A 17,575-nucleotide genomic window follows, 5' to 3' on the forward strand; every position below is an offset into this window, starting at 1 on the left:
TGAATGTTGTAAGTAAAATAATTTCTCCATTAAAATCAGTAGAAAAATTTCCATTAACTTTTATAGGTTAAAAATGTTATTCTGTGTGTCCATAATACCTTCAAAATTAGTTATTGGCTTTACTTCTTATGGTTTTTTTTTTTTTTAATACTATGGTTTTGTGGTGTAAACTTCTCTTTTGCTTGTTTTATTTCTTGCTGCGGCTTTTGGCTCATCACAGCTGCAAAAGAAGAGCCCAGACAGTAGCCTTTTGAAATTTTCTGAAGATTTTTTTCAGTAGGAATTCAGACTCTGTGGACACTTAATCACTGATTTTTATCCCAAACTGCCAAGGTTTTCTGTGATGTTCATCATATCAGACTTCTTTCTTAAAACAACCATTCATTATCTCAGCCTTCATAACCAACCAATTTTTAAGCTCTGGTGAGTGCAAAGGGTAGCTTGAAAACCCAAGTAGCGTTGTGCTGTGCTGATTCAGAGTGGCTAATCCCTTGATGATACAGATTTATATCCCCAGTCCTGGGCAGAAGCTGATTTGGCCTTCCTGAAGGCATGCGTTGGGGAAGGAATAGAGGGCATGAATTCTCCCTTAGCATTGCAAATATAGACCCTTCCTAGAACAGGTGGATAAGGCTAGATGTTGGGCTTCAGGTTTGGTAGTCAAAGTTAAGAGAAGAGCTTCCACAGGCTATTTTAGAAATAATCAATTTTCTTGACATTTTTTATACAAGGTATTAGTAAGCAAAGATCCAGTCTCTCTCCTTATAGTCTTCATGTCAGTTGTTGCGGATTTCGGTAGGGCCAAGATTCAAGTGCCCTTGTAACATAAAAGAGTAGAGGACTGAGCTGTCGTAGTTTTAATGCAATGATTTGCATGAAGAATGAAAGCTGTGATTCACAACAAGTTCAGAAGAGGTTTTGTTTGTCCGCAATCCATTTCAGGAAATCAGCGTATGCGTGTGGTTTCCTTTGGTTTGTTGTGGCAGGAAGTTGTGGTACTCATGCTTAATATGTTTATCAAAACTTAAGATGGAGTTTGTTGAACTCCTGAAATCGAAGGAAACAAATAGTAGTTTGTAACGCAATGGTATGTGTTGCCAAAGGAAGCTGAAAAGATTTTATTCTTTTGTAGTTATAGAGCGAGGGTGCTCTGAGATATTCAGATGCAAAAGTTTATCCAAAACCTTGCTGCTTGCTATGGCTAAGTAATTTGCAAAGCATCCCAACACCAGCACGGAACAAAAAGATAGCTGGACTAGGTGCTGCATCTTTACTCTCTTTCTGTCCCAGGGAAGTCCAACAGGTGGGACCCCACAGGAGTATGCCTGGGCAGACCAAATTGCTGGATCTTGCCTTTGATTTGAATGCCTGCTGTCAACTATAGGAATGCTCCGAGATGTGTGTGAGGGGTCTGAGCAAGGGATCCTTTAGAAAATAAATGGAGAAAAATGTTGACTGCAACCAGCAAGAGTCATTTCACAAAAAACATCTTTCCCAAATTATTTTACTAAAATAGACAAGAACCCCTTGTTCTATTTAGAATGATTTATAACTGTTCCCAGCTGATCACAAAGTGTTTCTAAATTAAAAGCCATTAATTATAGCCTTATATAGATACAAAGATATGCAAGAAGTGCTTTGTAATTCCAGCTCTGCACTTCAGGTGAGAGCTTTTTAAATTACTTGGACCATTGGAGCCACCTGCTTGACTAAATGCTGAGGGCCCTGTGTTTCAGTACTCATCAGTGCATTGCAGTGTTAACATTGTTACTGATTTTTCTCATTTCTCCAGGGCAAATACTAATTAATGGATACAATTCACAGCTGATTAGCTGTAGTTTCTTCAGTAATTACATTCGCAGACTAACTGTTCAGAAGAGGATTTCTAACCCAGTTCTTATTTCACTCTAAGCTTAATTTGTTTTTTGAATTGTTTAGGTCCTTAAGATAATAACCATTTTATTTTCTTTTGTTGCTATAGGTACCATTAGATAATAGGGAAGTTTAATCTGAGAAATACTCACTGATAATTGTTGTGTGCCTTCAATGGATTTCTAATTCAGAGACAAAAAATAAATTTAAATAATATTAGTTATGATCCATACTAACAAAAGCCTAAATATGCCAGGTTCTGACATCAGTGCCTGAGTCATACACAATAGGGTCTTAAATATTGTAGCCTAAGAACAGCATGAATCTAAGGATATGTACTTGTAACTTTTAGCTTTGACGTTCCTCGTTAGGTCATTTGCTTCCACAGTCTTAATAAAATGGAAAATTATGTTGTCACTTTCCCCTTTTTTTTACTTTAATAAAACAAAAAGGAGCAAACCCACTTGGCAATCAGAACAGCAGTAGCTGTGGTGTGAGGAATACATGTAGATCAAAACAATGTAGGATTTTCCTCTTCAAGGTAAAAATCAGCTACATTTCCATTTTGAGGCACTGGAGCCCCTAGGATGCTAAGCTCATTAAAATAGGATAGGGTTTGTTCCCACTAATTTATCCAATGTTAGCGCTACACTCACCTATTGTACCTTTGCACTTAGGTGTAATTTGAAAACCTGATTTCTTTTTTTTTTGTTTGCTACTGCAGAAAGAACAGCTCTATTGGAGCCATTTGAGTTTTTCACGTAAATCCTTCTTAGTTTGCCACTAACTGACATGAAAAAAATCTATCTTGTCGATCTCACTGTTGAGCTGAAGTACTATGTCTTTGTGCAACAAATCCACGCGCACACATCCTTATGTGCCAAAACAGTAATTTGAATGTGCAATTTTATTTGAATTTTGTAATCTCCAAAAATCGGTGACATCTGGGCTTTTAAAAAATGGATGACATTACTTGGTATCTGCATAGCTGGGGATAACAGAGGTTTAATAGCTATGGGCAGCCTGCATATTGTGTTAAGGCCTCTGTTACTTAACGTGTTATAAGTTGAAAGATTCAGCATGTTAAGTACACAAATGGAATTCCATACTTCAGAATGAGGAGTCTGATCTCATTTTCCTTCCTCCCCATGATTGTCTTCTGATTTTGTTGATGTCCTGTTTTGTCAATTAGACAATTCATCAGTACACGAGGCTCCAATCCTTTGTGTCCATCTTCCTTTTTTAATCCTCTGTCACTATAGTTTCCTCCTCTCCTTCCCCCCTCCCCCTCCCCCCCCCCCCCCCCCCCCCCTTTTAACTTTTGGTCTTATTCTCAGAAATGGATTTTGGAGTTTTCAGAGAAAGAGCCTTTCTCGAAAGGATCGCTCTGGCCCCTCCACTGCTCTGGGATGCTGGAGGAACTGGAGAGAGTCAGAGTCTGAAACACTTCCCTGCTAAAAGGAGTCGGGCACCAAGTACTGCAGTAGCGAATTGAGCTGGAGCAAACTGGTTTTCCTTTCAGGACAGGTTCAGCTGCTCTGAAAGCACAACAGAGTTTCTTGCTTGGAAAGAACAACCTGTGCAAGTGCATGGTTACCCATCCTCATCCACTTGTTGCAGAGCTTGTGGTGGTGGTGGTTGCTGTTGTGGTTTGGGGGCGGGGGGGAGGTCCTCCATGATCTGGCAAGATAAAACAAAGCCTTTCTGAAAAAATTTGCGTTACAGAACTCGAAAATGGGAGTTAAGGGGAGAAAGCTTAGCGTGGCTTTAGCACAGTGGTGTGGCAGAGCATCGTAGGGGCAGCACGGGGACTTTTCTCTCATTTGATACTCGGCCGCGTGCACTGTGCCTGGTAATAGAAAGATGAAAATGTGAAAGCCTGTGATTTAGCGTTTTAGTGGTAGCTGCATGACGCGTGCGGTATCTGTTCCTTGAGGCAAAGGCTCTCGACGCCCGCCTGCTCCGGGAACGCCTGCAGGAATAGTTACCAGACTGCCTGCTTTTTGGAAGTGCTCCTTAAGGGAATGAGGCACGCCGAGTGCCAGCTAACGAAATGCTGATAATCTCTTTCTTTTCTGTGCTCAGTCGGTAAAAGAAAAAGTATTTATCTTCTTCAATAAATGTTCACACTTGAGAATTTGGAGGAAATGACTCTGTGGCATCCGAGAGGATCCTTCCAGATCACTCGTGTGTGAGAGGGGTTGCCCTCAGTGGGAGCAAGTGGGCACTCGGCCCGTTGCGCCCTGGGTAGATCGCAAGGCCTCGGTGTGATACGGTTTCTCTGAATTGCAAAATCTTCTGGTGATAACGTTCGCTGGGGGCATGGGAGCTCAACTGGAATGAAGGAGAGACAAAGGGGGATTGTTTGGCTTTTTAATTTTATGGAAAGAATGGGATTTTAAGAACAACGCTGCAGATTCTTATTCTTGCCCTTATTGACCTTCATCTCTTTAAAACCGGGTCTACCTGCAATAGTAATACGCCAGCTACTCCTAGCTGCAGCAATCCTCCGGATCAGGATCATCTGCAGAAATATTATAATGCATGTCGGGAAAGATGTAGCAGAGCCGAAAGGTCTTTTCTGGAGAATGGTCTCTTTCTAATGGACACTTAATTTCCAAAGTCACCTCTAGGTCTGTGGGGTGGCTTTGCTACATGGACAAAGGAAGTTGAGGAGATACACTTGGATATCTTCCATGTACAGACCTGGGGATGCAGAGTATGTAATAATAATAATGTTGAATCCAATCTAATTCTGACTTCAAAGAACATCTGCAAAATTACATCTTATCTGTTTGTTGTTTTGGTTTTGTTGGGGTTTTTTCAACTTTTTCTATGCCAGTGATGGGGTAAAGAAAAGTTTATCATGGCATGCATTAAAATCCAAATATTTATTTTTCTTTCAGTTTGGAAACAATAACAACTACATGAACATGGCAGAGGCAAATAATGCATTTCTTGCTGCAAATGAGGTAGATGTTTTTCTTTTTTGTCTATGCTAATATTCTGCTGTTTGCTGTGATAATTTAACAGACTTTGAATGGATGAAGAGTGAAGTGCCGAATTTCTGTGTGTTTTATGGAGCACAAAATAAAGACTTTAATGAGAAAGAAAATAACCTGACAACTCTCCATTACTAGTCAATTTAGCTGTCCATAAGGCTGTTACTTACATAGCATGTCAATAGATATAAATCTGCTTTATGTATGAAAAAAATTATAAACAGAAGGAAACAAATAAAAAGCACAGTAGGAGTACACTTTGAAAGCAAGCTTAGTAATAGTCATTACTAGCTAATGTGCTAATTTCTGTTATAGATACAAACATTTTAATTTGGGTCCTTAATACTCATATAAGTTAGAAAACCAAAACCAACTTTGTTGCCTGAAGTGTATGTGCTGCATGAAGGAAACTTCTGACCAGGATCAAGAACAAACCCAAGGGCTGGGCTGGAGGGGGCTCGCTGGGTTGTGGAGGGGATGTATTTGATCACTGCTTTGAGATTGGAAACAGGAGAAAAGTATGGCAGCTACGGTCTCCATGTATTTGTTACAGTGGTGCCACCTTACAGGCAGTTAATAGACTATCAACATGCTAATACTGACCCCAGCTCCAGACAGAAACACCTTTTGCTCATCACGAAAAACCAACAGCTCTTATTCCAAAGCGAAGGATGGAAAGTGCAAGATGCACTGACTAGTAATGTGCATATCAATGTGGAGAACAAAAAATAAGTATTTATATAGGGTGCATGCCATAAATGATCTTCCCAACATGAGAAAGGTTAGAAAACTGGGCAGCCTTGATTTTACATGTTGTAAGTCGTGATTCAGTCGCAGGTATTCTTGTGCGCTTATGAAAAAGCGATCTCGGAGAAAATAAGCAGAAAGGTGTAACAATAAATATGAAGGTTAGAATTAAGAGTCGTATTTTATGGATCATTTATAGAATGGTCACCATCTCTTTTTACCCAGCAAGACTGCTTAGATAAGGGAATATTGTTTGGCACTAGCTCCAGTGTTATTTGTGATAATGAACACAAACCCCATCTGTAATGACAACATGATGTTTCTTTCTGTAGAATTTCTTTCCTACATTTGAATCAAACATTGATGAAAGCTCTGCTGCCAGCAGCTGTTCAGAGACAATTTAATTCCAGCTGTGATAATTCACCGTGTCAGACATTGGCTGTTATATGTTGATACAACAGTTCTCCAGATTTGCATTTTTATCAAAAGGAACAAATGTTTTGAACATTTCAGTACAGATGGCATTTAACCATGCACACAGTTTTTTTAAAAATGTGTAAGATATAAATATTTGAAAAGTTAATAACTTTAAAAAATGTGATTGGTAAGATAAATCCCACAAATGTTATACCATCTTTTGGTCATAACAGCACCTTTCTGCAATCCCAAATTGCATACTATTGACGCTCTTTTTGCAGACTGAATAGCCCAGTGATTTGGATTTAAGACTACTTCACTAAGGGGCTTTCTTTCTTCTTAGATTACGTCTATTTTATTCTCAATCTTAGGTCCGTTATATGCCTTTAAAAGAAGATATGTACGTATTTGGACAAGTTATATTGTGAGAATTAAATTTACATTTAAAAAATGTTAAGATGTTCATCAATTTACTCTCCCATTTGTAGTAAGCTATAAGTATTAAGATGAACGCTACTTTTCTAAGTAAAATATTGTATTATTATCTAGCTGTGTTATATATTTATACAGCTGTCCTAGAGCTGTTCTGTTACATGGGGAAAAAAGATCCAGTTCTTATAATTACTACTATCTCATAAATACGTCAAGTAAAGAGAGGTTCAAACGTCCTATAATAATATGGATTTCACTGAACCCTTTTGCTTGAACAAGGAATAAAAATATGATTAAGAGTTAGTGTTTGCATTGAAGCGTGAACCTAACTTTGCAATTATTACATTACAATGTATTTAATTATAGTTTTTTTACGTTAACATGAATGTAGCTTTCTCGCTATGATTTTGGGCCTGAGCACTGCTGAGCTAGAAGCCCATTTTATTCCTGTAAATAATGCCTTAAGAGTGTAATCCTAGAGCACATTCAGGCTTAGAAGCCAGACATTTGCTTTATGTTTTCTGTCTCTATGTCATGATTACTACGACCCGTTTTAAAGCACCTTAAATATTTATTGAAATAATATTTCAAGTGTTAATTACAGTGGTAATGAAAACAGCCAAATGCCACATATCAAGAATGAGTGTTTATCCGTATTGTTAATGTGATATGTTAGATTTCATTAAGCAGTAATGGGGTAGCAAATGAGTCACAAATTACAGTTGCATCTGTTACTAGACCACATTAGTGCCAAAATAACTGCAAATGCAGCCATAGGGTTATGTTCATTAGCCAACCACTTCTCCTGGCCGATCCATCCTTTGTGTTTGTGAACTACGGGGTCCACAGGAAGAAGAATTCACACCTTTTGTAATATAGCAGCGGGGAAGTCAAACATCTCCCTAATCCAGGCCCAGCTTTCACATCCAGAATTAAGTTACAGTCTTGCAGTTCGAGCGAGATGGGCAGAGTCTCAGCAGACTCTGACGGTGCTGCAGACTGCAGCAATCTGGGACCTCATCATTTCTGGTGTGAGACCAATAATGACAGCTGACAGGTTCTATATGCAAGCAAAGGTTTTCCTTGTGTTTCAGTTTCCATCTTCTCTCAAGCGGTTATTAATTTATATCATCATTAGCAGTTTGAGGGATGACAATTTGCAGCAGTTAATGAGATCTTTCACTGAACATATCATTTTTAAATTAACTGGCATTAAGTCACTCTTTCAAACAATGTAAATAATACATAAAACATCCCCCCCCCCCCCAACTTGAATCCTGAACTAATGCAAACAAACAAATCCCAGAGCAGCCTTGCATGTCCAGAACAAGACAAGAGTGCCTATTTTAGGATTGCCAACTGCCCAATTTGATCAAGACAGTCCTGATTTGGGTACATTTAAAATGGCCTAATTTCAAGCACTGAATTTCTATTATTAAGTAGCAGTGGACCTGAAATAATATATGAAAGTTCATTTAACTCGCAAGAAATTTGAATAAGCATAGCTCATTTGTTTCCCAAATAAAAGTCAGCAATGTTGAAGCCAGATACAGACTCCACTTGAATAAAGATTATCTTTGACAGACACATGCACACGTACCAACACGCACAAACCCTGAAGATAACTGGCAGTAAATGTTTTGCTCAAGGCATCTTAACAGGTGTTTAGTCCATAACAAACCTACTGCTCAAACAAAGCTGGCTTGCTTCAGAAGGCACTGGAAGCTGCTGTAATCACCCTCGCTCTTTTATATGAGTCTCTCCTCCAAATTACAACCCTTGTTTAAAAGGGTGCATTGTACTTTTGGGATGGGAAAAAAAAAAGAAAGACCAAAATTATAATATTTCATGTTTATTAGTGGATAAAAACGAAACAAAAGATGTGAAATGGTCAGTGCTGAATTAATTATGTGTGTGTGCTACAAAATTGTCAGTATTTTATGAAGCACGAGAGTAATGTAAGCTGTTTGTGCTATTTTACTAACATATCAATAAAGTGGCAATTTGTTATACAGCCAAATCCAATGTAGCTGATATTCAGACTAACAACAAAGACAGATGTTACTAATTAAGTACGCATTAAAAAACTGTTAATACTGATACTCCATTAAAGCCATATGATAATGAGACTTAAATCTTTAATCAGAATGATCCACAAACCCCGTCAGTATACGAAACTTTAAAATGTTGTTGCATATAGAGTTTGCATTTGAGAACAAAACAAGATATGGACTGCAGGTCCGGAGGTGGTTGCCGAGAGCAGCGTGCCCTAATGCTTGTCCTGTCCTTTTCTAGCAGACGTTCCATACGCCGAGCCTTGGGGACGAGGAGTTTGAAATCCCACCCATTACCCCCCCGCCCGAGTCAGACCCTGCACTGGGGATGGCAGATATACTGCTGCCCTTTCAGGGCCTTGGTGACCAGCTGCCCGCACAAGGAAATGAATTTACACCTCAGTTTCCCCCCCAGAGCTTGGATCTTCCCTCTATTACAATATCCCGGAATCTCGTGGAGCAAGACGGCGTCATCCACAGCAATGGATTGCATATGGTAGGTCCGGTTCTTTCTGTGTTTCCGTTGCCTAATATTGTCTGTCAAAGCATAGTAATGTAGATTTGTATCATCTGTCAGTTTTAATTGACCTCTCGGAAGATCCATATGATTTCTTGGTGTTGTAGCCTGACCAATCATTTGCCAATGTTCTGTATCATGTGCAGACGTATTCTGTATGAACGATGACATGTGTTGTCAGTGTTACACAGCAAACAATGATATGCTATTATTCAGTTCCCTAAGGCAGTTGGCAAATGGTTAAGGGTTTAATATTGGTGGATTCAGGAAGATAAACATAGTTGTTAATGTACAGTGCAATGCTGTACTGTGTGTGAACAGATCTCTTGTGAAGAAGCAGTCAGGCTTAATAAACACAGAATTTTAATTTTGGGAATGGACTTGGAAGCCCGTATCCATTGGCATCAAGTGCATCCCAAGTGCTGCTAAAGTTCAAAAATGTGTTATATGGTTGACGTTGGCATCAAGAGTTGAAAGACCATTGGGTTGGCCAGGGTGAACTACAGCAATTAGAAGGAACTGCTTGTCTGTATTTCACGTATAGGACCCACATCCGACAGCCATGAGGGTGTTTTGAACATGCAGTATTGAGAGTAGTTCAGAAAGGGAGCTAGACATTGTATACCAGCAGAAAAAAACCATATATTTCCCTATATTCTGTGTATTGCGTGGCCTAAATCTTTATAAATGGAAATTGATTCCTTTTTTTTTTTTTAAACTCATAATAGAAGTGATACAGGTGTATTACCTTGACCATACTCAGAAATACAGGGCCATAAAAAGACTTTGTTCTGTCCAGTGCTCTTGTTGACCACGGAGGCTGGGGCAGGTTGGGCCTGTTCTCCTGTTCCTGGGCTGTTTCCGAGCCCTCCGGAATGGGGAGGGACGATCCGGGTGCGCGGAAGGGCTGAGTGACGGGGACTGTTAGGCTAATTCCAGTGATCATTCCTGTTAATTAAAACAATCAAAACCAAGGCTGTATGGAGTCGTCTCCAGAATCGATACGCGCTGTATGCTGTGACCTCAGCGGGAGGGTATACGGGGCAGGTTCCACTTTCTTCTTGTATTCCCGTTCAGTGTTGGGGGATCTCCCTGCTTGGGTTCCTCTAAGCTTTGTGCAGTACCATTCATACTCGCAGTGATGAGGCACAGCTGTGAGTCAGTTTATCATGCTTAGCATTTTAAACTCAGTGGTTACAATTAGAATTAGTTTCTGTATTGCATATTGAAGAGTGAATGTTTAGCTTGATATTTTTTCTGATTAGCTGTTTTATATAGGACCTTTTGCTAAACTTGGTGTAGTGAAAACATAGATTTACTGCTGGACTGTAATAAAGGTCATTGTGTTGTCATGTTATGATTTAATGTAAATCTTTTTTCTTTTTTATTATTCTGGCAAGCAAAAATTAATTAAAGATTTACAAATCAACACGCAGCAAATAATTCTCTGGAATTCTGCAGGCTGCTGGCTTCGTTGCAAATTTTAATATTTCCTTGGAGCTCATGAAGAGTAGCTAGCACTGACACAGAATTAAGCACAAACTGCTTTCTACTTAGGAGGTACAAAATTCAGTAATTCCATAGATAGAAAGCAGGGACTGCCTAAAACAGGCCTTGAAGGATATGATACTTCTTTTCAGCTCCCATTTTGCATGGGATTTTGCGTGCATTGGACATGTTGGGTGACTACTAAAGAAAGATCAGTTTAATAAAACCTGAGAGTCAGGAATGTTATGCCTGAAAACTAAAGTAATGGAGCGTGTGTACACTGAATACGATGAAACTTGCTCAGAAATATGTAATAAGTATCATGAGCTGGATCAGTGTTGTGTTACATGTGTGAGTATCCCTCAATGTTATCAAGTGGTTTGTAACCTGACCCAGTTTTGCCTTTTAATTTTACATCCTTTCACTGAACGTGTTTCTTCCGTGAGTAAATGCTGTCACCTTAACGGTTCCCACCAGAAGAGGCCTCCTGGTTAGATATCTCTTCTCTCACCTCTTCTTGCACTGGATGAGAGTATTTACATCTTTTCCTTTTTTTTTAGACCGTGCAATGTAGAAATTAATGGTATAGTTTACCTTGACTTCAGTGGTAAGAATTTGTTCCCGTGTAGGTCAAAGAGAAGATCTAGAGAGGCTCGTGCCGCCTTATCCCAGTAGTCCAGTGGTATTTTCTAGGGTGATTGCCAGTTCAAAGCTGTGGGTTGGGAACTTGTGTGTAGTTTTGCTGCAGAGGATTGATGAGGAATTGCGTGATTTGATATGGAGGAGCCACATAGGGAGGTTCCTGTGTCAGACACTTCCCCACAAGTGCTTGATTTGTTTTATGCTGTGAGGTGGAGTGGCCCCTGCCATTGTATTTTAGTCAGTAGTCGTCTTCCCTTCTGCTCATAAATGCTGGGTAGCTTCAGGAAGTTTAAAAACATTAACAGAGGGTCCTTGCATAGGTTTCCCGTGAACTCACATAGCTCTCTTTAGTACTCAAATTTTCCAGCAGTTAATCTGTATTTCAAAAATAGAAAATGAAAACATTATATCATATTTTATGTGAAAAATGTGCACTTTATTAAACTGGTAAATATTTATTAATAATATTAGAATTCATCTTTAAATTAGACATTTCATGAATTACCTTGCCTTGGAGCTATAAAAACTTTATTGCAGCAATAAAAAAAATGTAAAGGAGGCATTTTGACTATGAAATTTCATTTCATGGTCAATTGAATTTACTATATCTGAAAGAACTAAAGATGGGGTTGTAAAATAATTATGATGTTCGTATACACTTACAGAACAATGTTCTTATCCAGCGATACTAGGATAGTCTTATTTGAAGGCTGTATTAATAGTCTGTTGCTAATCACTAAAGCTTCTTTAGCTGAATACAAACTTAAATTATTTTAATATGAACTGCACTGAGTTTATTGGTTATCTTGTGAAGCATTAGAGAGCTTTACTGTAAGCAATATTTAATTTAGATAAACGTAGTCCTACTCTGTTGAAAAGTCCGGTAGAAGAATTTCACCTTGAAAAAATGTCATGAGATTTTAAATCACGAATGTTGAAAAAATAAAATGGGCTTGGACAGAATTATGATTAATACTGTGTGTCTTTGGCTTTTTCCTATGTACTACCTGACATGTTCACCTACAAACTCGAACGCAGAATCGCCAGAGGCATGGTTAAAAATAGGTTATGTCAAGGTTTTCCTATGTCTCCCTTAGGGTATGGAGTTGGCTAGCTACCTCGTAATACTTCTGCAAGTATCTCACATATTTCCCACAGGAAGAAAAAAAGAAAAAATAAAAAAGAAACAATTCTCTTTTTAACATATTCTTTGTGTATTATTATATTGAAAAAACCATTCATGGTGCAAGATAGATATTTATTCTCAGCATAAATGTGGCCTGGCAATTATTAGAAGATCACATTGATGAGTTAACAATTGTTCATGCTATTAAGATATACTACGGAAAGAGTGACAATTTGTCACAATGCTGATTAACTTCATTATTATTGGCAACAAACACAACACATTTATCTAACTTAACAGCATTTTTCTACATTTAAAAACAGACAACAGCAACAAAAAGAAGAGATAAAATGGAGGCAGTTTGATTAATTTTAATATTTTAATAATATGCAAATAAAATCCTGATGCTCAAAAATGAGTCACTGAAAAATGGAGTGTTGATGTACATTTGACTTCAAAGAACACATGGATTTACATGATGCAAATATTCTCCCTATAAATGCTTGAATGTAAATACGTGGAAATCAACAGCGATACCCTCATTAAAAATCAACCCCCAATATTTTATATTAATGCTCTGTTTTGTGTTGAACTGCCCATAGAAAAATTATTTTAATCTGCAAGCTGTGGCAATTCTATAAAACTACAACTTGTGCTCCTGAGGGTTCCTTTTTTAACACCTCTCTATAATCTGCCCAGCCTGCTGAGTAGCATTGACATCAGTAGTACATCAATTTCAGAAAGTGGATTATTTTTACTAGACAGCTATTGTGACATATTGGGTCAGTCATAAATGAAAGATATTCATGCAAGCATGCAATACTTGTAATGAAGTCTCACTCTGACCTTCTGTATGATTGATTCTGTAATTTAGTTTTCTCAGGCAGTGCCTGAAATGAAATGAAATCATGTTGAACAAGTTTTGAATACCCACAGTGCACCAGGAGAAGAAAAATCTGCAGCCCCAGAGGCTTGAGAGAGAGCAGCTGAACGATTTATCTCCATGCTATTATAGCCTTTGCCAGCATTCAACATTTCTTTTTTTTTTTTTTTTTTTTCTTATTTGGCTTAAGTACTTAATTCTGCAGGTAGCTGTAAATGGGAAAATAAAATGCTGTTCAGATTTAAAATGACAGGACAGGAGTATGTGCAGGGGACTGATAAAATATCTTGAATAGAACTGACCTTTCATGTAGCTGAAAGTTACTGGGGGATTCATCCTCATAATTACCATATAGATTATTTTTATTTCTTTCCTGCAATGAAACATTTCAGAGAGCAGTAGTGCTGATTGAATGAAAATTGAACTTGTTAACATTCTTTTCAGCTTAGCCTGTTGTACATAACAGAAGGTTAGCTTTGATGAATTTCAAAATTCTCCTTCTGATAGCTAAGAAACAGACAGTAAAATAATTGTCTCTTTCAGTCTGATTTTTTTTCTTTTATTCAGAAAAGTACAGATGTTACAAAAACAGACTGATAATTTTACATATATTGCTCCCTATATTACTTATGCTGCTAGAGAAAATGTGTTTCCTATTTGGTGAAGATTTGAGCCTGTTTATATTTTATAACTTGCAGCGCTGTCAGTGCATTCAGGATTCTGCACAGATAAGGCTAATTCATAGCGGAATACGCTCATCTTTAATTACATTACTACTTAGGAGTGGCACTGCGCTCAAAGCAAAGACATGATGGTGACTATTGCTTTTGTTTCAAGAGGAGACCTTTTAAATAAACAGCTCAATGATGTGGCTTTAAAGAGCTGAGTTGCAAATTTGAGTTTACTAAAGGCTGCATACCACAGAAATATTATTAATGTTTCAGAACAGTGGTGCCTTTTACTTAAAGGTCTAAATCTTTTTTAGTAATTTAAATTCCCAAATTACTAATTAACTTTACATGAATAGATTAACAGAAGATTGCAAGAATAAAACCTAAAAAAGTTGCTTTAAAATTGACAAAAGACAGTTATTTCACTACTCACCTGACTGCGTGCCTCTAATTTATATGTTTAATTTTCCTTTACAAAGAAACTTATTTGTAAATCTCTCTTTTAATACCCAGTCTGTTATCTCCTATCTAGAGAGAATGGAGTACGTTTTCAATTAATACAGTGTTATAACAACATTGTTTAATGTGTTGCAGATGAAACAGTTATTTCATGGGTCATTAATGTGTTTAACGCCTGGAACGGTCTATTAAAACAAGCCCTTGTTATTGTTATGAACATGTTTATTGTCATCTTTAATACAAAACATACAACTAATTCCGGAAGGTTATAATTATTCATTTATAGGAGTAGCAACTATTCTTACTAGAAAGAGAGATTCTCTTCAGAGTTTTCTTATTTCTATTTTTTCTTTGATTGCTATGGTGGATTCCTAAACTCAAGTTTTAAATCAGCGCTGTTAGTCTGGTTTGTATTGGACTTCCCCAGCAGAGATGGTAGCTGTTACCACCACTGTTCTTAATAATTTGTGGTACCAAGAAAAAATAATCTCAAAATTAAGTAATACCAAATTAAATGATGCTCTGGTGGCTCGGATCAGTGACATTTGGCCATATACAGAACCTTTCAAATGGTGGCGGATGCTTTGCAAAAGGAGACCTTTCGGACTCAGTTGGGATTTTGCGGTGCCCACTATCAGTCCAGCGCTGTGATGGTCTGGTTTCTGCCCACGGATCTGAGCTGTGCTTTGCTGATGAACTTTCAACCCTTTACAGAGTTGGTTTTTTTTTTTTTTGATTGGTGTATAGTTAAATATTTTATTTTACGTCTAATGACATAGTTGTGCATTTTTTAGTTACCTTTCAGAGAGCGTGTGTGCACCGCTCGTGGAGCCCTGGGGGAAGGTGGACCATGGGCTGAAAACCCTGGAGGCAACAGACAGCAGTGGCTTCTGCACAGAAGCTACATGCTATGACTTTAACGTGATACGAAGACGGTGCTAGCCTGATGATGTACTAAATAACAGGGTTTTAATAGTGTGTAGATTTTCATGTCCTCAGTGACATTGTAATACTCTGTGTGGATAATATAGTCGCTTTTCTGAGAGATGTGCTCTTCCCTCCTTTCTCATGGATACAAACACAATGGGCCGTCTGTTAATGAGTTGTTATGGTTGGAGAAGGAAAGGTGTTCTTTTCAAAAATAGGCAACTCATAGTAACAGCAAGAAAGGACCTGTCCATAGGAAACAAAGTGGCGGCAGTTGCCAAAGACACCTATCTGAATAGCAGGTACTGCTGGTGCTAAAAAAAATAATTAAAAAAAGATGCAAGTAGGTTTTTACCTATTGAGATGGATGAGGGAGTTCACAAAAAAGAAGAGAAACACAGTAACATTGGCAGAACAGTCTGGGAAAAAAGACTGTGACTATTTTATGTTAATAATGCCTAAATCAAGATCCATCAGTTCCAGAAAATATTGTGAGGTGCCATATGAATATGTGGAAAATGATAGACCCCGCTGGGAAAGCTGTCAGGAATTGGAGTAGAAGCTGAATCTCTGATATTCCTAAGAACTGAGCTCAGAAGGAATGCAGACGCGTATGACCGTGGCCCGTGGCTTTAAACTATTCTGCCTCCTGAGTTTAAACTCTAAAATCAGATGCTGCTTTCTTAAGCCAGCCAAATGAGGCAGATGCTGCAGCTGGTCTGGATATGTTGTACCTGGCCAAAGGCTTTGTTGGGTCCAGCCACCCTCGTTCTTGGGTCATTTGAAAACTTCCTTTGCAATTCCTGCTATTCTCTGCTGTTACCACCTGTGTTTCCCCTTGGACAGCTTAGCCGATACTCAACTTCCACTTCAAGTTCTCAAGCTATAAAGAAATGCTAAGTCTCTGTAGAGTTTTAAATTATTCTATGTTGTCAGGTACCTGGAAAAAAAACCACCTGGCTCTAGTAAGACAAAAGATAATGAGACCTACTTTTCTGATTTGCTTTAAAAACCAACAACAAACAAAGAAAACCCAAACAAAAAATGCCACCCACCCCAAAACCCAAAGAAAAAATACTGCCCCCCCCCGAACATAGCTACCAACACTTGCAGCAATTTTTAAAGAAACAAATGCCATGTAACCCCCAGATGTGTCTGCCCCAATTCCTTGCACAATTTTTGTTACCTTTGATAATGTTTGTTAGTTGTCATGCTTCCTTGCAGTCTCTCCCCGCATTGCTTACTGCATAATAAGGACCTTTGAAGTTGCCTTTGATTTGGTAGCTGAAGCACCTGAAGTTGCAGAGGTTGTAACAAAACTGCTAACAGCATTTATTTGACATTCTGGGACTTAATTTTCACTATCCAGGGTTTGTTTGCAATGTGCCTTCGCTGTTTGCATACAGCAGACCTAAGCTTGTACTGCTAATTTGGAGAGAAGCTCCTCATGCCAACAGACTCATGAGATCAGAGCCCAGACCTGTGATCTGAGTCACACACGTATTGTGATCATGCTGTTGGGTACCTTGTCCAAAAGGAGTGTGATTCAATATGCTTTAAAGTATGGTAGGTGTTTGGGAAGAAGAGCGTGGAGAATCTGTTTTTAAATGCATCTACAAAATGGTGTAAAAGTTAAATTAGAAAGAAGTTGTGAATTAGGTGATGCTAAAGCATCAGTAGCAGCCACTGAGGATGGGTGGAGGGCTATAGCAAGCCTACGGTGCCGTCGTCTGCAGCAGCAGAAGCCTTTCCAGAGCAGAAGGACTCAGTAGCAGCCGAGACAACCAAGAAGCATTACCCCTTCAGCCCACTTTGGGGACTGCATGAGGAACCTACGGGGTGACAGGAAAGTAAATGGGTAAGAACAAAGTTCCCAAACAGCAAACACCCCATGCTAGGGTGGTGGGGCCTCCTGGGTAAGAATTATAAGCATTTCAGAGAAAAGCCTTTGTCTCTTAGTTTGGTAGTTGTGTGATTTTGGCCTAGCTGCGAGCTTTTGGTATTTCTTCACCATGTAATGCAGCATTTTAGTAGAGATAGCCGAGTATGCTGTGAATGAGCTGGTACCAGCAGAGGCCACAGAGCAGCGTTGCAGAGGTGCCTAGTCCTGGGACCCGGAGCAGTGTTGGTCTTGCAGGTGCCCAGGCTGGTTGGCCCTGTCCCTTGGCACCTTTTTGCTTGGAATCACATCTCTGAGGTGCTGCTTGTCGTGGTTTAACCCCAGCCGCAGCTAAACACCACACAGCTGCTCGCTCACTCCCTGCCCCCCCAGTGGGACGGGGGAGAGAATCAGAAGAAAAAGTAAAATTTGTGGATTGAGATAAAGACAGTTTAATAG

General features: G+C 38.8%; 1 protein-coding gene across 2 annotated transcripts in view; it reads left to right on the forward strand.

The window, feature by feature from the left end:
- TOX3 (TOX high mobility group box family member 3) overlaps positions 1-17,575 on the forward strand; it is a 76,860-nt gene that overhangs the window by 46,602 nt on the left and 12,683 nt on the right. Inside the window, exons 2-3 of one of the 2 annotated variants that reach the window (XM_075161165.1) lie at positions 4,779-4,844; positions 8,766-9,020. In XM_075161165.1, the coding sequence (XP_075017266.1) occupies positions 4,779-4,844; positions 8,766-9,020 (321 nt within the window). The remainder of the gene's footprint in view (positions 1-4,778; positions 4,845-8,765; positions 9,021-17,575) is intronic. The other variant, XM_075161166.1, reaches the window with a different exon arrangement.

This window comes from Calonectris borealis, chromosome 12 (genome assembly GCF_964195595.1).
Source record: "Calonectris borealis chromosome 12, bCalBor7.hap1.2, whole genome shotgun sequence".
Taxonomy (NCBI): Eukaryota; Metazoa; Chordata; class Aves; order Procellariiformes; family Procellariidae; genus Calonectris; species Calonectris borealis.